General features: G+C 38.1%; 1 protein-coding gene across 1 annotated transcript; it reads left to right on the plus strand.

Annotated features, from left to right (window-relative positions):
- The first annotated feature begins 1,255 nt into the window (after window positions 1-1,255).
- serhl (serine hydrolase like) lies at window positions 1,256-16,416 on the plus strand. The gene is made up of 12 exons (XM_023272786.3): window positions 1,256-1,472; window positions 3,332-3,475; window positions 4,210-4,323; window positions 5,867-5,908; window positions 6,002-6,021; window positions 6,107-6,181; window positions 8,342-8,451; window positions 8,534-8,613; window positions 8,706-8,740; window positions 8,822-8,898; window positions 8,995-9,082; window positions 11,240-16,416. The coding sequence occupies exons 1-12, from the start codon at window positions 1,415-1,417 to the stop codon at window positions 11,366-11,368; spliced, it is 972 nt and encodes a 323-aa protein (XP_023128554.2). The 5' UTR covers window positions 1,256-1,414; the 3' UTR covers window positions 11,369-16,416.
- Window positions 16,417-24,688: the final 8,272 nt, after the last annotated feature.

The following is a 24,688-nucleotide window of genomic DNA, read 5'->3' on the forward strand; positions in this document are numbered from 1 at the left end:
TCGCGCTTAAGTGTTCAAGAATACAAGTGTGGGCATATGGACAGCCTCAATATGCACACAGGCTGCATACGGCACATAATAAACCTGTAAACCACTTGCTGTTATTAAACTATGATCTTGTATTAATGGAAAGTGTCTCAGATAAGCACATTTTATCAGCTCCTTTCTACATGCACATGTGGATGCCAGCAGTGTAACAATTTTAAAACAATGTTCAGAAAGACTTAAGAAAAAAAAAGAACATCAACCTGAAATTGCACCGAACAAAAACTATAGTCTTGCTTTTGTGACTTGGAGTAAAAAAATTTTAAAAATCTAATCTATGGTTCTGTTAAGGAAAGTTTTAAATTTAGAAGCAGAAAAAGGTTTTGAGCTGTTAAACTGGTTACAAACTCTTGACCTCTTGAGTTAATCTACACCCAAGTTGGGCGTGGATTTAAAGAGCAATCGTCAGACCAGTGCACAGACACTCTCCCTGACCAGTGACTGACTATAGAAAGCCTCCTTCAAATACAGATTTATTCAAATCACATGATCCCACAGAAGACAAGAGAAAAAAGGAGCTGCTGACATGCTGGATGCTGGCATGTAAGGTAGGGCCATTACCAGGCACTTGAACGTCATCAACTCCACCATTTATCATCAAAGAAATCATCTTGTCCCCCAAAATGTCCACTAACAACACAAAGACCTTCAAGAAGGGTGGGACAACATTACACAAACCACATCGACAACCTCATTACCTCTATGTGTTGCAGATGTGTGAATCATTACTGATTTGCAATTTCTGGTCTATGACCTCAGTCTTTATCTGTCCATTATCATCTCTAATGTAGCACACATTTGGCTGATTCGTGATGATCATTCTGTTGAAAGATGCTATAATCTATAACAACAAACACTTATTCCCCTATGTAGAGAAGAGTCAATAGTATTGATAAAAATATGATATGCTGCATTTATATTTTTGTTCAGTACGTAGAAAAATGAGGGGCATAAAAGAAGACTGAAAAGTGACTCCCACTAGAAATTACATCCTTGTTTGCACGTTCTGTCTTTCTTTGTTTTCAGATACATTACAGACGCTTGTACTTATTCTGTCTTGAAACTTTTCCATTTCTCTTTCCTCTACTTGTCACAGAGCCATCAAGCCCTCTGCCGGTCAACGTTTCACATCACATTGGGTGAAAGGTAAGCCCCTCCTCCTCTGAGCGGTGATTAGTCCAGTGTCCGTGTAGCCAATAACATCGTCAGCTCACATCACGTGGTTGTCCGCACCCGGAAAACGATAGTAGTGACTGAAAAAAAACGTTGTTAAAGTAAATAAGCTTAGAATTAGTGGCAGTTTTGTTGTCTGACGTCGAAACATTTACATTTATTTTGCATTCTCGCGTTGTTTTACTCGTTCGTTGCGATGATACAAGCTTTGAAAGGCGTCAGACACCTGACATCCAGCACAATGAAGCAAGCAGGTAACAGCAGGTTGAGGGGGGATTCGGCTAATACTTTCTTTGTTAGTGTAATGAATCGTGTTTGCATGAAAGTTGACTTGAAGATGTTGTTCATGAATTGAAATGGCCGTAGAGTAGAATATATTCAGGTCACAGAGCGTTGTTTTTTCTACAATTTTATGAAGGTCGTTTAACAACAAGAACAGGTTAAAAATGTTCATTATTCAGTTAAAAGAGACAGTGAGGATTCCATGTTTTAGACGAACCTTTGAGGGGTTTTAAACATTGTCTGTTTGTTAACTTTTCAGAATAACAGTAGTTGTTTGTGTGACCTTAAAATGACAGAAACAAAGTGGGGCCACTTTAAACAGTAACTAGTATATGTACTTGTGTATGACCTGCAGAGATTAAGTTGTGTTGTCCAGATTCTTTTTATAAAAAAAAAAAGAAGCTCTTTAATGAACTTAATACAGGACATGCAAGCACACAACCTGTTCAGTGGGAGTGATTTTAACTTTTAAATGCTGTCCAATACCATTTTTAAATGTAGATTGTATGATAAAGTTGATTTCTTATTTGGATGCTGAAAAAAGTATCAATGTACAGTATTTATGTAACTTTAAAAGGCAAAACAACTGATAAAAATGTAGTTTTTCAATTAACTGATAGAAAATTTAGTACTGGAGCAAAAATGCTAAACATGCTGGCTTTTCACATAGATATGATCTACTATTGTATGGTTTTGGACTTTTTGACAATGTCATCATGGGCTCTCAGAACTTGTGATGGATTTTTTTTCACAATTTCCCCATCAAATGATAGTATAAGTAATTGACAGAATATTTAATAATGAAAATAACCGTTAATTGCTTTTCAAAGGAGGAATTAGTTCAATGGTGCCTAACAAGCTTACATATTAAGATTAAGATCCTACAGTGGATTTATAAATGTCATTTTTTTTCTGAGCAAGTATTTTGGTTTAAGCCCAACATGAATATATAAAATAGAAATTTACCTGACTAAACTGAATTGTAAGGTTGAGATGGGAAAACCCAACAAATCCAAAGATTTACTATGAGCATGTTTCTCAAAGTAGGGAGGAAGAACTTCTCTGAAATAGGAAGGAAACAGAAGATGCCAAATACAAGCAATAGTCTATATGAGTGCATGGAGGAAATGACAAGGATTAACACATGTGAAGGCAGACACGTGAAAGGCATAGCTAAGGGTACAACTTAAATTTAAAAAATGTGGAAATATAGGGTCAAAAAAATACAGAAAAAAATCTACTGAAATCAGGAAAGTGATGAATACAAAACAACAGAGACTAGGATTAAACACGACTAGAACACCTTCAGGAAGATCTAAAAGCAGTGGGAAAAAAAGGTGAGCTTTTTATTCTTATTTGGAATTACCAGTGGTAGGAGAGGATTTAATGTGAAACATCCAGAGCCTGGGTCTAAAATCATATTTTCTTATTTGAGAAGTGAGGCAGCAAGGAATATTCATCACAGTTCCTCGGGTCCTGAGATTGGTTTGAGTGCAAAACTTCAAAATATTCAATTTATAATCCCGGAGAAAGCAGCAAATCCTCTAGTTTGAAGAGGTGCAGTTTTGTTTAAATCAGTTAAATCTATCATCAGAATTGTTGATGTTCAATCTCTGCTAGTCAGCTAATCATGCGATTAGCTAATTGTGTAATCAGTACACAAAATTAATTCCTAAAAGCAAACACACTTTTTCCCGGCAAACGCTATTTACAAACCTGTTCCGATGGCATGTTACATTCAGAACTGAAACTGATTCTGCCTCCAGTTCAGTGTCTAACAGCAGGTGGACAGCACAAATGTTCCTAAACACTTATAGTGTGTTGTGTCCAGTTTCAGAGCTCTCTGTACCGGTGCCATGGGGAGAGATCAGAGGGAAGGTGTGGGGTCCTGATCACGGTCATCCTGTGCTGTGCCTGCACGGCTGGGCTGACAACTGTGGGTCATTCAACACTCTCATTCCTCTTCTACCCAAAGGTGACTTGTATTTTTGTGAACTGGATATCTGTTTTAAAATGTAGCACTGTTTGTTCATAGCATCCCACTTGTTAATCTTCACATTTTCATTACACTTCACATTTTGCCCAAAGCGTTCTTTTAGAGCTATTGTAGTTTTGGGAAAGCGCTGTGAAACTCTCTCACTGAAGCTTAATGACGATTCTTTCTTCATTTTCCTGTTTTTTTCAGCAACACAGTCTGTCATTTAACTTTCACATGAAGATGTTCAGCTGCTCCTGCTTCCACTCCCACTGTACGGAAATTTTAGAGCAATAGGTTAAGTTTTGGGGCAAATATTGTCTGAACAAGTGCTTCATTTTCCACAACTGTCTGCTTTTACAAGACTATCCAGCTCGGTCATCTGCATGTCGTCCGCTTAATTTGACTTTGCCTCTTTGAAAGCGTGTGACTGTGCAGTGCAGCTTGTGGTTGCAGGTGCAGCAGCTCAGCTGTTAGAACATCTGCGTCCCCTCCTAAATGACTGGAACATTTTTCTGGGTTACACTCATGTTCTTTGATAATGATTTTGCTACTGGTGCCCAAAACCAGGAATTTATAATTGTAGCTGGCTAATTGGGGTTTTTTTGGGTGAGGACACTGAAATCTGCCTTACAGTTAGTTTTCTTTTAGTTTATTGTACAAGGGTGTTTGGTTACAGAAATATTGAATCACTTGGTGAGACAGTTCTTTTTTCTCTCTTTCTTTCCAACCAGAGTGTCGATTTGTGGCGGTGGACCTGCCAGGTCACGGCCGCTCATCTCATCGCCCCCCTGGGATTTTGTCCATGTTTTCTTCATACTTGATGGATGTACGCAGAGTCATTGACGGTGTGTGTGTGTGTTCAAGGAGATGCAAAACATGTTTAGCCACTAATTCAAATCAAACACGAGCGTTTGTTCAGGCAGCAGGCAAGAAGGAATATAGAATAGTATACAGTAATTCAGTTTCACTGGTTGTCGGTTTTCAGTGGATTATTTATCTTGAATATATAAACAGATTGTGTCATATCAAATTGTGTTCTAAAAAATGTATGCTCTTGGGCAGATTTTCCATTTACTGAGCATAGGGACAGCTATTGTGTTAGTCTAAGAAGCTGAGAGAAACACTGGGAGAAATGTTGTGACACTTAACATGCTGCATTTATTGTTCATTACTGCACAAAAGGCAAAACTGCGACATTACAGAGTCACTGCAGCTTCTGTGCTGGTCTGACCATGGTCCTATGTATGCCACGTATACTTTAGCTGTACTATAACTGCTCTTATTCACATGAACTAAGACAGCATTATTAAGCCAAGCAGGATTTGAGCCTCTGGTGCTTCAGATGAGACAGATGTTTTGCCAACACACCACGGGAGTTCAGAAATACAGGAGCTTTAATGCAACACTCAGCTAACAAAAACATGTACTGCACAAAGGTTAATCAGTTCATTAATTATGCCCAGAATAATTACTGTTTCCGTTATTACTTTGGTCACCCATCATTAGTTTTCTGTTCATGTTTTCTAACACTGTCAAGCTTCCTCCTAAATGTGCTCCAGGGTGGGTTTTTTTCAACATTTAGACTTGGCTGCCTTGGGAGGATTACAGATACAGTCACTAACATAACAGCTAAAAATCTGCAGGTGAATCAGTCCCAATGGCAGCCAACAAGGAAACCTGAAATTATTTTAGACTCTTATTTTTTTCTATAATGACAGTAATTTCTCAAATAATTCAAGTATTCAGCACGCAATGCACCAAAGCCAGAATTATAACAACTGAAGCACAGCCAAAGTTCTGTCATCCTGCAGTCACAATCAAAGCTGCTTTCAATCAGACTCGACAGCAGGTGACATAGAGGTGAACCAGCTCCACTAGTTATCCATCTAGCTGCAGTGATTCAGACTTTGGCAACAGCTGAAGGTGCACCCGTTCACACTGTGGTCAGAACCAGCGGTGGTCCACTGCATAATGCATAATCCAATATCATAGTACTCAACCTTCTCTGCGCATCAGAGGGAATGCAAAATGTATGAATGTATGAAATAGAGTTCCCTCTCTGACCTTTTGGTGGTTCAGCAGGAAACTTAACTTAAGGTCCACTTATGAATCTTGTCCAGAGCTTTCATGCTGTTTTTAGAAATTAGGAAAGAAAAATAATAAACTCATCTGAGCCAATTAAACGCCACACGGTGAGGAAGACCAGGAGGTGCTGCTTAAAGTTAACATGTTATGTAAAAACCCTTTAATGAATATGTTTTTTTTTAACCATATTGTCTTAATGACAGCTGAATCGCAACAGTGATGTTTCCTTTGAACTAAAAATGGTCTCTGTTCTGTGATGAGATACTGAAACCTGGCTGATGATGTGTGAAATTACTCCCACAGCGCTGCAGTGGAGCAGATTCTCCATCATAGGCCACAGCATGGGTGAGTGCAGTGATATGAAAGCATTAGAGCTTTAAAATATCTGTGGGATGTTTTATTTATGTGGCCGCCTTCTTTTTGTGCTTTTAATTTCAGGTGGTAACATCGGTGGAATGGTAAACGACCTATTAGATCATAATTGATACATAATTGAGACCGTTGGATTGTGTGTAATCATCGTCCATATGGTGTTTTGCACAGTTCAGTGCTTTGTATCCTGACATGGTGGATGCCCTCGTACTGCTGGACTCCTACGGATTTTTACCCACAGAAACGGTACTTTTTTTTTCTTTCTCAAAAAACAAAAATTGGAAACAATTTTCAGTGACACAGCTGCCAAATCCACATATTCTGTGAATCACTGGCTAAACATTGAATCCTGCAGAGTGTATCACTGTATTGGGGGAAAAAAATAATAATAGTAATAATACATTTTATTTGTATAGCGCTTTTCAAAACACTCAGACACTTTACATAACAATCATCAAACATTAAAAATAGAGGAGCATCATAAAACAAGGTATAAAATACATCACAAAAATAAGTTTGTATTCTGTATTAAAGGCAGTTCTGAACAGGTGGGTTTTGAGGAGTGATTTTAAAGTGGTCAGGTCTGTGCAGATGTGTTGTGGCAGGGAGTTCCAGAGTGTGGGGGCAGATATGGAGAATGCTCTGTCCCCCCAGGTTCGGTGCTTAATAGAATAGAATAAATCAATAGTTGTAAATCCAAATAGAATAATAATTTTAATGTAACAATAATAATGTATCAATGATTTAATAAAAAGACATAAAATTAATCATGCTGCCATATCAAAACATTGAAATAATGCTTGCATTTCACCCATTACTTAAGTTTTAGGGTCTGAATGAAGGCTGATTTATTTACAAAAAAATGTTATTCAATTCAAGGAGGTGAGTGACTCTATGGTTTTCAGTGGACCTGCTGAATTATATTTCATTTTTATGGGGTGTCCGTTTCATTCTGATGAACACAGTTTCTCTTGAATGTCTTGAGGAGATTTCATCAAATTTGGAACAAGTGTTCTCGTGACCTGATCAGACTTTGGTAATCAAAGGTCACTTTGTCTTATGGGGCAAAATTATGAAGTGATGCTATTTTATATCTAAAAAAGTCAAAGGTCAACTTTACCGTGACATCCTGATGATGTGCAAATCACTTCACTGGACGTTTTTTTTTAACCCCATAGCTCAGAAACAGAGGCAGAGATGGATGGAAACTGCAATTTGACTGCAGCATCTCTCCCTCCTTCAGTAAAACCAGTCGAATCCTTTGCTACACACACAAAAAAGAGGCAATTAAAGACAGAGATTCAAGATAGTATTAAGAGTTTCAGACAAGAATTAAACATATGAGTGTGATTTGCAGAGGAAAGAGTCAACCTGCTAAAAGTATCATCTGTGTTTGCGACCAGAGACTGATTTAATTAGCATACAGCCTTTTTAAAAGCTTGATCTGAAACAAAATCACATACAGAAAGTATAATTCTACTAAGAACAAGCTCTGCCTCCCACCTGCCCTTCACAGTTTTTACACAGGGCTCTAATTTGTTGTTAAGTTAAACGGTGAAGGAATATACTTGAGGCTCTGCAGCTTTTCTCAGCGATGCTAATGATGGAGAAAATATTTTCATATTTATCTACACCAGGGGTCTCAGACTATGAGCCTGCAAGACAGTTTCATGAAGCCTCCTACGTGTTTGGAATTTATTGTTACATGGGGCCCACCATTATTGTAATTTTCCCCCAGTTTGCTTTTGTAGAAGTCATCATTAGCACAAGAATGAGCTCCTTATTTCACATTTAGCAGTGAATTACCGGCACAAGCTGTCAGCATTAACATTTTAGCTGCACTCTGATTAAAGGTGGTGATTTTTTTTTTTGGAAACAAACAAAGGGAAGAAATGAGTGTTTGAGAGGCAGACAGTGAATTATTTTCTCCGAAAGGTTAATGTGATGGCTTCTTTTTAATTTGCATCAAAGGCCATTTTTTGAGGAAATTTCTCTATTGAGCACCCAGAGCTTTATGTACAAAGTTGAGTGCAAGCATTTAAAATGTATTGTTGTTTTCTTTCCAGTGTTCCAGCACCTGTCTAGTGACCTCCAGCTAATTTCAGTTTGATTTACTTTAAAAGTCTTCATGGCTTCATGCCAGCACCTAAAGAACTCCACACTGTGAGAAAATAAAGAAAGATGTAGCTACTTGACATTTTGAAAGGCATCACATTGAAGAAATGCTTTTAGCCACCAATATGTAATTGACTCTGGCACATCTTTGTCCTTTACGTCTGTGTTAACGATTCATCATATATTACTGCAATGTGCCTTCATAATATTTAACAATGAGCTGCTCTGTACAGTCAGCTCCTGTCAGTAATGTTTACTTGCTCTCCTCATTATTTATGTGTTTTCTTACAGAAAGAAATCCCCAGGCTGATGAGGCAGGGGTTAGATGAGTTGCTTCAGTTTGAGAAAAAGAAGGAAGAGAAGAAGGAACGAGTTTACACTTATGAGAAGGCAGTAGAGAGGTATCGCACCCTCCTGTTCCTGCATTTATAAAAGACTCCTGAACAGCCACTCATCCACTAACTGTCTTTGTACGATCTTCAGGCTGTTGGCTGGAAACCAGTCTCTGTCTGAACAGTCTGCAAAAATTCTTCTGGAAAGAGGTCTAGTTGAAGTTGAAGGAGGTACATATTTATCTTCCTCTGCTTTTATGTTGCTGCATCTCATAATAGAAAAATGGTTGCTCTTATGCAGTAGGTGTATTTTTCTCTTGCAGGATTCGTGTTCTCCCGAGACTTTCGTATTAATCTGGTAGGTTACTTCTGGACTGCACTATTTCTCCCCATGGTGTCAAGAAATACACGTAGACTGTGATTTGTTTTATGTTTTCAGAAAAACGTAGCACGCATTACTATGGAGCAGTGTTGGGAGTTCCTGCCCAGGATACAAGCCTCTGTTCTAGTTATTCTGTAAGACATGCTTCTGCCTCATGTTTACTTATTACATGCATAATTCTGCAATGCACTGGACTAAATACACAAACAATCTCTTCTTTGTCTCAACAGAGCAGAAAACGGCTTTGAAAAAATATTTGCTGAACCGGAACAAAAGCAATTTACATCAGCAATTGTGCAGGCCTATAGGGACCGAAATGTGAGTGTGCTTTTGTAGACTGTTTGTGTGAAGCAGGTACACTTGCATCTTTGTGTTTATTTTTAGGCATTAAGCGTGTGTGTAATTGTGTCGAGCCGACTGACAGACGGCGGCAGATAGACGGATGCAACAGTAGCAGCGTAGTAGAGAGAACAATGTCTCAGAGGCAGCAGATATGTTTATAGCTGTGTACCTCAACACTGACCTACATACTGCAACTTGGTCAAGCACTGCTGATGAGGGAGAGCGGAGGATGTAAATCTGTTAAACGTCTCCAACGAGCTGTCAGCTGGTGGTGGAAAGATATGATGGATTATCACTGTGCAACAAAAGAGAATCTTCCAGTGTCAAAATAATTCAGTATTTCCATAATGACACTAATGCATACGATAGATGTGTCACTGTGAAAGAAGCTGCTCATAGTGATGAAGCTACAGAGAATTATCAGCTGAATCTGCAGCTCCCCACAGCTTTGCAGAGCTTTTAAGCGAGTTTCATCTCATTATCTTTTCAGCCTGCAACTTTACTCTTCGGATTCTCTCTCGCTGCTCTCATAGTGTCGTTTTTGCCTGCAGCAGGTAGTTTTCAGCAAAAAAAAAAGCTCTGTAAATCTGCTGTGTACTACCTGGTCGGCATCAAGCAGAGGACAGAGAGTCGGAGCGTTTAGCTGCTAAAAAGCCAGATATTTTCCACAGCTGTTGGTAGGGATCAGAACAGTGTGAATATAGGGCTTGAATTCATTAGGATAACTAAAATCACCTCAAATAAATGAGGAGGTTACGCAATGTGGTGGATTTGTAAATAAGACTTTCTGTAAACACATTAACTTAAAAGGTGATATTTGAAGAAGAATACAGATTTATTCAGTACATTCACACTATTGATGAAAAAGAGAAGTTCTTTGGTAAAGTGTTGCTAATCATGTAGAGGTTGAAGGGTTCCTGTATAACGAAGTAATGTCAGGAGACACCCTTAAAGCCCCTTATACATTGCCCGTCCAAAAAAGAAAGTTGCACACTCTAACATTCATCTAAGAGTTTGTTCCGATCACATTTGTTCCTCCAAGATGATGGTTCACCACTATCCTTTAGGTTTTAATAACGAGTTGGACGGTTCTTAACCTGATTTTAGTAGTTTCAGAAATCTCCTTAGTTGTTTTCTTTGCTTGATGCAGGTCAGTAATTTAATCCTTGCGAAACAGATTGACACCACAAGATATGTCTTCCAACATGGTTGTTTAAGAAATGAGAAGCTCTTCACTGCATCAGCTAGGGTTAAATAAGTTGTTGCAGCTGAAGCATATTCATCACTGCAGTAATTATTCAATGGAAGGCTCTTACCTCTTTGCTTAGTTAAATCCAGGTGGCAACTTTTCTTTTGTGGACATGCAGTGTATTTTAATTCCTTGATGCTGTCTGCTTGACCCCTTAGTCTCTTTTTCTTTTTTCATCATAGCACCTTGCTTGCAAATCACCCACTGATAACTACTATTTTTAGTGTCCCCTCCCTATGTTTTGTCCATCTGTACATACAGTGCTATGAAAGTATTGGCCCTCATAAAAACCAATAGACTAGTCAGATTTCTAATGTGTGCTCTATCACCTGCAGTACCAGCAGAGTAAAATGGTCTTGACGGCAAATCATGACCAAACTTAAAATGTATGCAATTTCTGCATCACTAACTGAATACTCGTAGGTTCCCATGACAACACAACTCGTATAATTTGTGCTGCTGTAACTGCACAGCTTCATTCAGTGGAATTAGCATTGTACTCCTCAGCAGGCTTGCAGATGCAGCATTTTCCCTCAGCTGAAAATCTGCATCGCTCCTAGAGAGTCATCAGGACATGATTTGGTTAAAGGGAGACGCTTCTTACAACCGATTTAAATTTGTAACTTTGAACATACCCTGCTCCCGACCAGGTTAGCGCCACTGCATAAGTCACAGTGTTGATATAGCAGGTTAAAAGAGAGCCACCTTTGTGACACTGAACACTTAGGCACAACATACCTCACTAACCCGCTAATCTCGCTTCGTAGTGCATCTTTCAGGACTCAGTGGTTTCTCCAGCATATGTTAGTGAGTGTCATGTTCTCACCTCGTTTCTGGCCATAAAGTTATTGCAGGTTGAAATGAATCATTTGTGTTTCTTTCAGCACACGGTGGTGACTGTTCCCGGCGATCATCACGTCCACCTGAATAAACCTGAAGTCATCGCTCCATTCGTGTCGGATTTCCTGCAGACCAGAGTTGTCTCTGCTCTTGTGCAGACTTCCAAGTTATAGCAAACACACACAAACATCAGTTATTACCCAAGTCATAGCAACAAGAACAACTTTTGTATTAAAAATTGAGTTAATATATTTCTACTTGACTGTTTACGCTCACTTTGGCCTTAAATCTCAGTCAGACAGATGTTTTAGCATCAACCAGTTGCCATACATTATGAATTATTATAAGAATGTAAATAGATACTAAAGGTGTTGATTTGAGTGACAGTGGCATCATGAGCAGTCTAGGCCTGTACATGTAATCTGTTTTTGTTGTTCATCTTGTTTGTGTGCCGCCTCTTGGCCAGGTCGTTATTGAAAATGAGAATCAGGTCTCAACTAACTTACCAGGTTAAATAAAAATAAAATAAAACACAATAATTTAAGGACTTAGGCTAATAATGCTCACATTTTTACGCAAATGTCTGATAAGATAAAATTAAGTAATTATGTTTTTTTCCTCAAAAGGTCAAAGGTCAACTTCATATTGACATCATATTGTTCTTAGATTTTTCTTGCTGTTATTTAACGCCATATTTCAGGAACAATGGAAGATACTGTGACCATGTTCCACATATGATCAGATACTGAATTGTTGATGCTAATCTTGGTCGCCTTGTTCATTGTACACATCTATGCTGCTGGGTTCAAGGAGTGTGTGAAGCATCCATATTTTAGAATTTGTAGACTCACAAACAGCTTTATCTAGCCAACATGAACAAATACAATTTTTATTTCCCATTAAACTTGCACACTTTTAAGTCATCACTAGATCTAGATTAGATGAATCTGGTCAGACATGGATGCAAAACTGCAAATTGACCGATTGGTGCTGACACACACAACAGTGAGGTGGGATTCCTTGTTATTATTTGATCTAAGTAAAAAACTTCGTATGATGGGAGAGCCTTGATGTCTCTTTGACTGACATCCAGTAACTCCTGGAGAATGAGGTGAATAACACCAACACTGACTGGGAACAGGCCAAAATCAGTGGAAATCAAACAACTTATTTACAACATTTAGCATTAAGTGGAAAGCACAGCTTCACATGAAATGAATTGTGTGAGCATTTTTTAGATGAAGCTATTGTAGCACTAATCTTATTTAAATACTTGTGTAGTTCTCAATAAAACTTCACTGTAATCCATCCTGAAGAACAGATAGAGCACCCAGCAATGTCTGGGTCTATCACCTCGTGCCTTCTGCCTTTGAGGAATGATTGAAATTCAATGTGGAGGCTGAAGTCCATTAATATTTTAACAGTTGCACAGTTTCTCTGAAGTTTGTGTCCACATATTTAATGTCAAAATTTAGTGAGGGAAGAAAAGGTTTGTTCCACAGTGAGAGCTGAGGACAGATCTGAAGACGTAGGATCTCTCATTTACAGAATGTTTATCACATGCTGTTAAATCACAACTTTAATAAAATGCTTTTTTATACAGTACTGCGGTACACACTGTAATACTCTCAGTAGAGAGTATTTCTCTCAGTTTTAAATGATGACTAAGATGACATTTATCAACCCAAATGTGTTAATTCGGCTGCAGTGAGCCTGGTTTCCTGAATATTTATTTCTCTTCTGTTTGTCTGATTTAAAGTTCAGTCAAAGTGACCGCAGATTTTACTTTTAGCAAGTTGAATCTTTGAAGTTAGCTCAACAAAACATTAACTTGTGTCCTACTTTTGCACAAACCTGTGTCCCACAAGCTTCGTCTCGGCTGAGAGTGTCTCCCATCAGTCTGTCAGAGACATGATGTTGGGGAGTTCTGACCTTGTTTTAAGATAAAATTTGACTGCATTTGTGAGTAAATTTGGAACTCATCATCCTGCAGTTGTGCTGATTTCCTGTATTGTGGTTGAAAATATGTCAGACAATCTGAATTCAGTCCATCAATTCTTTTGACTCTCTGATTAATTTTATTAGGAAACAGATCTCACATACGCAATGCCTTAAACTGTTCTTTTGAGCTTTCATGTCTTGTATGATCACAGCCTCCAGAATTATTCTTGGTAAATACTACGGTGGTGGAAGAGGTATCCAAATGCTTTAATTTGGTAAAAATACAACAGTGTGCAAATGCGTCATTAGAAGTATAAGTTCAACATGAATAATTTTACTCAAGTTAAAGTAGAAATATGCAGAATGTCTAAATGAATACTAATATTATTCTGATTATGATCAGTATCACCTATCTAAAGAACTGTGTTCATGTTAACTGATCAAAGTGCAGCTGATTTGATGCTTGGATTGTAAAATAAATAATTATTGATCATTTATTGACTCCTAGAAATCTAAAAAAAGTGTAGTTTTATTATTTCAGCCTGCTTTTGATAAAAAAAAAGTTTCAGGAATTATGTTATAATGGGGATAAGAACGCTAAAAGAATAAATTTTTGACTCACTAAATGTCGAAAATTGCACAATGAGATGCAGATATTTGTAAAATATCCTGCACTCAAAGTGAATTGGTGGAAAAATAGAGCATTTCTCGCTGAAAAAACTAAATATGCAAATTTTGTGCAATAGTTTGGCATAATTTTACATGAAACAGTCAATGATTACAGTCAGTCGCTGTTTTTTAGTTTTTTCTTCAATATATTGAAACAACATGATAAAAAAAATGAATAAATTGTGTCATAAAAGCAGTTTTATCTTCAAAATGCAAATCAACTGAAGGGGATAAATACTTGAAACAGCACAGAGGCATAAAAGGATCATCTGAGTAAATAAAAATACAGTTTAATGAAGAGTTCTTTTTTTCATAGAATGTGGCTGTAAATATATAAAATGACTGCATATTTAGGTTTTGTTTTAAAAGAAAAGCATCAAGAAAATTAATTCTGTCGTAATATTTAAAAATGAAAAATGCAAGATTTTCTGTTGTACTTTCTATTTTCCCAGTGATTACACAACATGAATGCATTTTTAGTATCTAGTGGAGACTAAGTGAAAGGAGCCGAAAATGGAAATTAACCTCAAAATGCACTTGAGCACAGTACTTGAATAAATTACTTGTAATTGGTTGCGTAATCCCTCTACAGCAGGAGAATCTGACCTCAGTGAACTATAAGTTTTGGGGGACGGAGTATTTTCATGGGACAATTTTTAACTTTGCTTGTGGAACAAAGGTGAACAAAATGTTAATAATTTGCATCGTTTGGCAGCTAGAGGTGGAAAATACTGGATTAACCGTCCAAATAGAAGAGGCAGATGCATATAAACGAGCCCAAGTTTGGTCCCTTTAAAAACAGATGCAGCCAAAGCAGGTTACAGATACTTGTTTTTTAAAGGTTCAGCTTTATTCATGAAAAGATTTGTTGGTGTTAATGCAAACTGCACAGAGCTTTAGACACTGGGCAGTTTGAGTTACGATAATGAAAAGAGATAAGAAAGTGAGATTGTGGAGAAGTTTTAACATGACGTCAGGTCTGTCAGGCACTCAGCTGTGTTCATTAATGAACCTTTGACTTCTCATGAAAGCGCCGAAGGCTGAGGATATTTTGTAGGTCTGCAGTAGTAAATAGACGTTACTTTAAAAGTGTAGATTTTAAACGATAGATAACAGAGCAAGCTTTTAAAATACAGCATGTTGTTAAAGATAAAGCCAGTGGTTTCCATCATTTTTGGCTTTTTTTTAAAAAAATCAGTGTGTAGTTGGGGTCTCTTTTTAAATGGTGATTTTTTTTTCCCTCTAAACTTCTCACATGGTCTCATTTAAGGAATAGTCAACTGATCCAATATCTCACCAAAAATCTAAAGATTGGAGAAAAAGTCCTAAAACTGAAAACAGATTCAAGTTTCAGTAGTTTATTTTTCTTTCCTTCTCCCCCATTTAATATGTAAAGATTCCTCAGATGTATCCTGTACATAAAACCGGATATAAACCACATAAAACAATAAGATGTTGCTGACACACTGAAGCCTCACTATTAATAATCTATCAATTATTGGGTCAATATATAATTGTGAGACTTTTTGTAACAGTTGACAGGTATCATAGTTGACATTTTTGCTGTTTTCAGGCTTAAAATCAACATGACCGCCTAAAACCAAACACCACATGGCATTTTTAGAGAAAGATTCTTCTAAATGTTATATACACAATTGAGTGAAATTGAAAATTCTTCATAAAGATATTGTAGTAAACCTGCTGACATGCGATAAATTCACACTTAAGTCACACACTACTTTATATTAAATAACTCAGAAAGCCTTGGAGTCCTTCCAGTCTTTTCTTCAGGAGGAAATGACATCATGTGGAGCAGGTCATGTGATCTGGAATTAACACACTTCCTTGACAGATGTTTCTGTAACGGGTAACTCAGTTGAAAGTAATTTCTTTGACACAGACATAATTTGTTATTTTCCATATAAAATTTGATATATTGCCAAAAAGAAATCTGTCATGATTATCTCAATAAGAAAACAATCAAAACATTTTATGAATAAGCTCATTTTATTATTGTTTAGCTAATTAGAAGGTGGCTGTTATTAAATTCTGACGGTTATTTAGCTGACATTTTAGTGATATCCAGTCATTTTTTTTTGTTAATAAATGATTGTTTCCATTAAAAAAAAATATGGAATTTGTAAAGACATGAACATTAAAAAATATTAGCTTTTTTTTTTTTAACTTTTAATAAAAATATATACAAGCTATATCCCATGGACTTCAAAAGTCCCTCAATTATATATTGACCCTAATAATCAGTAAAAGGGACCAAACCAGTACTTTTACTTAAATACTTTAATCACAATTTGCTGCTGACTTTTACTCAAGTAGGACTTTTACTTCTGATTGAGTATTTTTCATTGCTGTGTATGTATTTTTTAAGCAAAGGAAAGGATCTGAATACGTCTTCCACCACTGCAACTCTTTATGTAGCTCTGATCTGCAGACTTTAGTTTCTCTGATTGCAGACACTTTGTGATCTTTCACAAGGGCTTTTCTTTCTGCAACATGAGCTGAGAATCGCTACACTTTGTAATAAAACCTACAATAAAAGCAGCTCTGGCATCTTTCTGCTTCACAGTAAAATCAAATAAAGTTCTGTCGTTAATTTGCTTCATCTGTTGCTTTCTGTCAGATGTTCGTGTCGGAGCTGCAGATTGATTCTGTGCTGTTCTTGTGTTGTGTCCAGTTTCTCTGCAGTCGTCTCCTGAGCAGAGATCAGAGGTAAAGTCTGACAGGCAGCCTTGGGACATTCAATACCCCCATTCCTTCTCTGCTCAAAGGTAAACTAGTCTCCGAGCTCAGGAGGCGTTCAGCAAACAGAATTGGGTTATGTTTGATGGATCCGTTATTTCCTCATATATTTCCAGGACGTTTGCGGAAAGAGCTGTGCTATGAAATGTGGTGATAAAGGGGGACAATTTAAATGAATATTCCCAATTGATTACCTTTAACGCTGCACTGTTCAGATGCTTAAATGCGGCAAAGGACATTTACTAATTGTATAAAAAGTTTTGGACAGCCACAAATTTTTCTGGAATCAAGCAGTTTCTGTGGCAGCTGTTGGAAAAGTTTGTTCCAGCAGAGTTTTCAGTTGATTTTCTTCATGAAATCCCACATATGAATTAAACCAGAGCCCTCCAACGGTCATTAAAGATTCTGGTTTTCTCCGGTTCTTTTCTCAAATATTCTTTGAGCAGATCTCAACATATCTACCTCCAGTCTTTGTCTCTTTACAGTCTGGTTGGAGTTTTTCTGCATAAAAACCTTCTACTATCAGATCCATGTAGGTTAAATTTGGTCCTAACGCTGCTGTCTTTGTGTGCAGGGTCTTATGAAAATTTAATCCTAACCGTTTGTTCTTCAAGTTTCCGGTGGATGTTTTCTGCAGCATATCTCTCCACGTACACGTTAATCCTCTTTCAAATGTTTTGTGAGTCGTATCTGGAGATTCTCTTTGATCTCTGAAGCAATTCTTGCTGCCGCTTCTCACTTGTTTTTCTTGATTTTACTCACCATTATGCTGCTTTTTTTTTTACAGCGCACACACTGATCTGATGAATATACTGACCTTCCTTGTACAAACAAATAATGCTTGAGGCTTTGCTTAAGCTCAGTTCACCTGACATTTTAAAGTTGCTTCTAATGAAATGGCTCCAAGATAATCAATAGTAGATTAATCTCACACGGGTCATAACAGAGTAACCACAGACATACACTGCTGTTCAAAAGTTTGGGGTCACTTAGAAATGTCCTTTTTTTGAAAGAATTTTTTTTTTTCAATGAAGTTAACATTAAATGAATCAGAAATACAGTCTAGACATTGTTAATGTGGTAAATGACTATTCTAGCAGGAAACTGCTGATTTTTAATGGAATATCTCCATAGGGGTACAGAGGAACATTTCCAGCAACCATCACTCCTGTGTTCTAATGCTACATTGTGTTAGCTAATGGTGTTGAAAGACTAATTGATGATTAGAAAACCCTTGTGCAATTATGTTAGCACATGAATAAAAAGTATGAAAACATGAAATTGCCTGGGTGACCCCAAACTTTTGAACGGTAGTGTATATATCATCACATGACCAATGGATATGTTTCCTCAAGTTTGACAATCAGAACTCATCCAAATATATATTTTTACTGCCATAAATACTTGTTTGGGGTTGTGCTAAATGTATTTCCCTATGGATCAAGTGCCAGTTTATGACGTTTTATGAAATAACCTCAGTTTAGCCACTGTACCTCCTCAGTCCTTGTCAGAAAAAGCACATTATTATCTCATTCTTCATGGATGCAACCAAATACACAATCATTACATTTTTAAAAGTGTATGGAAACACCTATTTGAGGTTAAAAACTGAGAAGGACTTTGGACATTAAACTACACTGAAGTGATGCTTCGTCTTAAAGCAAAGGCCAAGAAGATACAAAAAAAAGATGTAGAATCACCCTGAGGTGTAGATGCTGGTCTTGGTAGAATAAGACCAGCGGATTGAAGATGAAACTCTTACGTTGAATCTCTCAGATCCTCCTGAGGGTGGTGATGGAGAGGTGACACGGTTGAAGATGTGAAAGAGATAAAGAACAGCATTAAAGAAGCATCATTAGTCTGATATAGTTATGTTAGAATTGGGGAAGCAGAAGTTAAGGATTAGATGGAAGCAGGAAAAAAATGCAGGAATCCCCAATGGTAATAAACATGAGAGGTACAAGTTTAGCTGAAGCTTCATTTTAAGTTAACCCTAACAATCACAGCAGGAACCTGTCCTCATGAGAGAAGTCAGATAAAATCTGTGTGACCTTTCAAACAGCAAACTTTACTTGGCAAAATGAACGCTTTGGTGCAGTAATGCCTCAGAACTCAGCAAATATTCCTCCACAACACTCTCCGGGGCTGAATGCAGGGCAACAGCAAGGACTTTAGAGCTGCACACCAATGCATACTAACACCCTTATTCCTCCTAAGACATCCCTCCACCTACATTACAACACTCTGACTGGATGTCAAAGCAAGAGTCGAAAATGTCAGATTTAATTTATTAAATGCTCTGCAACATTTTCTTTAGCTTTCTCCAAAGGAAGGTCTTAACTGTGGTTTTAAGGAAAAAGCTGTAGGCAGTCGCATTAAATATATTGAGTATTAAATCCTATAATCAGACCATTTATTAATTCCTGACAGCAGAATGTGAATTCCTTCCATGCTGCCAAATGATCTGAGTGGTAACTACAGTTCACTTATATGCGTATATCATTTCTTTTTATTGTTATTGTTGTAAATTTAGAAAATGTGTTCTTTATAATGTATCTGCTGTCGTGGAAATCTGGATGAGCCATAGCAAAAATAGTCAATGTGCAACAGTATTTGTTTTTGTAATTTATTAAAGGATAAAAGGAGCAACAATGAATAATAAAGATGGGAAAGTATCTCCCAAAAGTGAGTACACCCCTCACATTTCTGCAAATATTTAATTATATCTTTTCATGGGACAACACTGAAGAAATAACACTTTGATACAATGTAAAGTAATCAGTGTACAGTTTATATAACAGTGTAAATTTACTGTCCCCTCACAATAATTCAACACACAGCCATTAATGTCTAAACTGCTGACAACAAAAGTGAATACACCCCTAAGTGAAAATGTCCAAATTGGGCCCAATTAGCCATTTTCTCTCCCCGGTTTCATGCAACTCGTTAGTGTTACAAGGTCTCAGGTGTGAATGGGGAGCAGGTGTGGGTTCAGCCTGTCAGTGCTCAGACCATACGCTGCACACTGCATCAAATTGGTCTGCATGGCTGTCGTAACAGAAGAAAGCCTCTTCTAAAGATGATGCACAAGGAAGCCCGAAAACAGTTTGCTAAAGTCAAGCAGACGAAGGACATGGATTACTGGAACCATATCCTGTAATCTGATGAGACCAAGAAAAACTTATTTGGTTCAGATGGTGTCAAGCGTGTGTGGCGACAACCAGGTGAGGAGTACAAAGACAAATGTGACTTGCCTACAGTCGAGCATGGTGGTGGGAGTATCATGGTCTGGGGCTGTATGAGTGCTGCCGGCACTGGGAGGGAGGCTACAGTTCACTGAGGGAACCATGAACACCAGCATGTACTGCGATATACTGAAGCAGCGCATGATCTCCTCCCTTTGGAAACTGGGCAGCAGGGCGGTATTCCAACATGATACCGACCCCTAACACACCTCCAAGACGACCACTGCCTTGCTAAAGAAGCTGAAGGTAAAGGTGATGGACTGGCCAAGCATGTCTGCAGACCTAAACCTTACTGAGCATCTGTGGAGCATCCTCAGACGGAAGGTGGAGGTGTGTAAGGTCTCTAACATCCACCAGCTCTGTGATGTTGTCATGGAGGAGTAGAAGAGGATTCCTTTTGCAACCACAGACTCTATGGTGGCATCCTGTGGAGCTCTGGTGAACTCCAAGCCCAAGAGGGGGAAGGCAATGCTGGAAAATAGTGGTGGCCACACAAAATATTGACACTTTGGGCCCAATTTGGACATTTTCACTTAGGGGTGTACTCACTTTTGTTGCCAGCGGTTTAGACATTGTGTGTTGAGTTATTTTGAGGGGACAGTAAATGTACACTGTTAAACAAACTGTACACTGACTACTTTATATCAGTGTCATTTCTTCAGTGTTGTCCCATGAAAAGATATAATTAAATAGTTGCAGAAATGTGAGGGGTGTACTCACTTTTATGAGATACTGTATATCACATGTAATACTATCTGTCCTTCACACTGCACAGCTTTGCCTTCCTCATGAAGACAAACGAGACTCCTCAGCTGTTGTTGTTAGACCTTGGTGCTTGACGCTGGTCACAACATAATTACATACCATAACAAAATAGCAGAAAACATATTCACAGTCACATCTGTTATCTGCTCTGATTGAACAATCATGTCCAGACTTACTTGTGATCATCACGTTACAAATGCAATTCATGCGAGTACAAATTAAATTTTGCTACAACATTTGCAAGGCGCTTTTTTTCTACAAACAGAGTTATATTCATTAAAGTGATGAAGATGATTTTTGCAGGATTATTGCATTATCAATGATCCGCACTTTCCTCTGTTTATTCAGATATCTTAGATTATGAAATATTAAAATTGCTGTACTTCAAACTCGTGTCTGATTTATATCCATATTGATGAAACGGGGTAGTAAAAAGAAGAGTTTAAACTCTGATGATACGGCTGCGGAGAGGTTTCGTGTTATTCTTTTCTAAAAGGCTGATTAGATTTTATATATTTGACTTTTGGCCCAAGAGTTTTATATCTTTTTCAGCTTCTGTAGGCTGCAAATCCGACTCTGTCTGCACCCTCTGTGCTGTCGCTTTCAGAGTGAGGTCAAACCCAAGTTGAAGGAGGTACATCTTTATCTCCTCTTCTCCTGTCGGAGAGGAATAATCTCACTTTGCTGCCTCACATCGGCTGGCAGCCGAATGTGTTTCTCCTCGGCAGGATTTGTGTTCTCCGGAGACCTGCGAGTTAATTTTGTAAGTCACGAACCTCTGCAACTCTCCACCACATTCACCACCTCCTCTCGGTCAATGTATTTATTTCTTATGCCAGAAGAATTTGGCCCCACAGAAGACTTTTACCATTTTTTTTCATTCAAAGTTCTCAGAAAAACACGCAGCACATCAGTTTGGAGACGAATATGAAAATGCAGTTGAGGATTTAAGCTTCTGTTGTTGTTCTGCAATATATTGACCTTACATTAAAGAAAGTGATGTTTATAAGCTGTTAGCAGTAGCTAATGTATGACAAGCTACAGGAATTTAACCACTCAAATGAAAATTGTTGGTTCAGAGAAACTGAAGTTTCATTTTTGCAGAGCAGAAATACTCTTTGATGGAATATTTTCTACACCAGACCCAAAAGCATTTTCTTTTCTGGATTTGCAGGACAGAAATGCGAGTCATCAACATGAAGAGAATGAAACTACAGCCAAAGTGTTTATATTTATTCAACCATTATGGTGGTTATTGTCTATTGACTACAGGGTCAGGGTGATGAAAGTACCAACTGATCATTACAGCCCCCTCAATAATCCTGAAGCTATTTTCTTTGATACTTCAAGAGCACAAATTAAAAACTTTTTCTATAGCATACATTCAAACCTAATTCATGCTCCACAGATGAAGGCACCCATGTATCACTCAAAGCTGTGAATCCTTTAATTATGTGCAACTTTAACCCTGAATACATTGGGAAAGTTATACAAAAATTCACCCCATACAGATGTGATGAATGAGGAAATTAGCTGTCGAGACCAAATCTGTCTTTTTTTTTTTTACCAGGCTGTAGAGATGCTTATTTGTGCTGTAAAATTGAGCTTTTTAACATGTGGGTATATGAGGATTGATTCACTTTTGGAGACAGCCTCAAGTGGCCATCTAAGGAAGGCAGGTTTTAGCACTTCCACATCTGCTTCATTGTTCAGCTGTTGAGGCTGCTGCTTGTATGTCATGCTAAATAAATATAAAATGGTGTTAGCAGGACCTTAGATAGAGAGTGCAGAAAAGCACAGAAATCAGCAACGAAACCCAATAGCCAGCTATGAATTTACTCTGGATGGCACTGAATCCTCTACCACTGCTGTGAGAAACCTTGGAGTTATTTTTCAGCAGGATAAGTTCTTTAACTCACAAAATAAGTCTCAAGGACTCAAAATCAGCAACATTCAATCTCAGAGTGATGCTGAATAACCATGAAAATCTATGCTGGACTATTGTAACTCCAGTTCCCATATTAGCTTTTCTTTTTTGGCTCCCTGTAAAATAAGGAATAAAATTTAAAATCCTTCTCCTCAGGAATAAAATCCTAAATAAATGACCGAGCTCCATCTTATCTTAATGACCTTATTATATACACTATATTGCCAAAAGTATTCGCTCACCTGCCTTGACTCGCATATGAACGTAAGTGGCATCCCATTCCTAATCCATAGGGTTCAATATGACGTCAGTCCACCCTTTGCAGCTATAACAGCTTTATCTCTTCTGGGAAGGCTGTCCACAAGGTTTAGGAGTGTGTTTATGGGAATTTTTGATCATTCTTCCAGAAGTGCATTTGTGAGGTCACACAATGATGTTTGATGAGAAGGTCTGGCTCTCAGTCTCCGCTCTAATTCATCACAAAGGTGTTCTATTGGGTTGAGGTCAGGACTCTGTGCAGGCCAGTCAAGTTCATCCACACCAGACTCTGTCATCCATGTCTTTATGGACCTTGCTTTGTGCACTGGTGCACAATCATGTTGGAAGAGGAAGGGACCAGCTCCAAACTGTTCCCACAAAGTTGGGAGCATGGAATTGTCCAAAATGTCTTGGTATGCTGAAGCATTCAGAGTTCCTTTCACTGGAACTAAGGGGCCAAGCCCAGCTCCTGAAAAACAACCCCACACCATAATCCCCCCTCCACCAAACTTTACACTTGGCACAATGCAGTCCGACAAGTATCGTTCTCCTGGCAACCACCAAACCCAGACTCATCCATCAGATTGCCAGATGGAGAAGCACGATTCGTCACTCCAGAGAACGCATCTCCACTGCTCTAGAGTCCAGTGGAGGCGTGCTTTACACCACTGCATCCCACGCTTTGCATTGCACTTGGTGATGTATGGCTTGAATGCAGCTGCTCGGCCATGGAAACCCATTCCATGAAGCTCTCTGCTGAAGCACTGTTCTTGAGCTAATCTGAAGGCCACATGAAGTTTGAAGGTCTGTAGCGGTAACGATTATATTTCAGTGCAGGGTGAGATGACCCTGAACCTTTCCTTGCCTATGCTGCTATTGACATAAACTGCTGGGCAACTTCCCATGATGCTCTGAGCACCTCTCCCCTGCTGTCTTCTCTTTCACTCCCTATACATTTAACTGTCACCCCTGCATATCTTTGTGTCTTCTGTAGTATAATATTTTTGGGTACGATGTGCTAAAAGTAAAAGATGACAATCATGGCAAATGCTATTAAACTGATGAGTAGTGTCAAAACACCTCATGTTTTGATGATATTGTGTGTATGTGTGTTTGTGGAGGAAGGGGAAAAAGGCCTTGAAATAGTGTGTGTAGAAGTGAGGAGAAAAAAAAGGTCTTGAAGCAATGAGGATGTCTGGAAATGTTGGTGGAAGATCATAAAGAAAAATATGTATTTTTGGTGTGAAGAGAAATCGCATGCTTTTTAGAAAAATGAAATGTGGATTACTCAAAACATAATGGTGTAAACTTAGGCAATAAAGGCAATATAACTTTTGAAAAAATGTATAAGAAACATAATACAGAATTGTGTAACATGCATGAAGATTGTCACAAAAGAAATAGTAGGGGTGAGCGTGTCGTGAGGCTAGGGCGAGTCTGAGCATGTTCTGTTTAAAGTATGACCTAATGGAGAAATATGATAACCTGATGTCAAGATCTGACTAAGAGATTTAGAAAAGTGTAACAGTGTCAGAGCTGTCTATCCAATAATACACCCTGTAGGCGTGGAAAAAGTGGCCAACTCTGACAGCATAAAAATGGATGCACAGTTTAGTTATTTCAGTATTTCTTGTGGTGTTTATCACTACTAAGAAATGCTTCTTGGCATTTTGTCGACAATAAATCCTGGTGATTTTTTTTGGAGATCTTTAAAGAAGCTTTTTGGACATTTGAACACAGTCAAGTCTTAGATTCTGGCCCTTGATTTGGGACGTCGTTTCCACATCACTTCCCTCCCTTGTAGTTTGTGTTTTGTTTTTTTTCTGCAAGTTTCTCTGGCTGCAGATGTGCGTGTTTCTGATCTGCAGTTATTGGCTTCACCAACCTCCCCAGTGTTTATTGTTCTCTTAGTTTTGTTAGGGTCCGAGCAC

Source organism: Amphiprion ocellaris, chromosome 4 (assembly GCF_022539595.1).
Source record: "Amphiprion ocellaris isolate individual 3 ecotype Okinawa chromosome 4, ASM2253959v1, whole genome shotgun sequence".
NCBI classification, from domain to species: Eukaryota; Metazoa; Chordata; class Actinopteri; family Pomacentridae; genus Amphiprion; species Amphiprion ocellaris.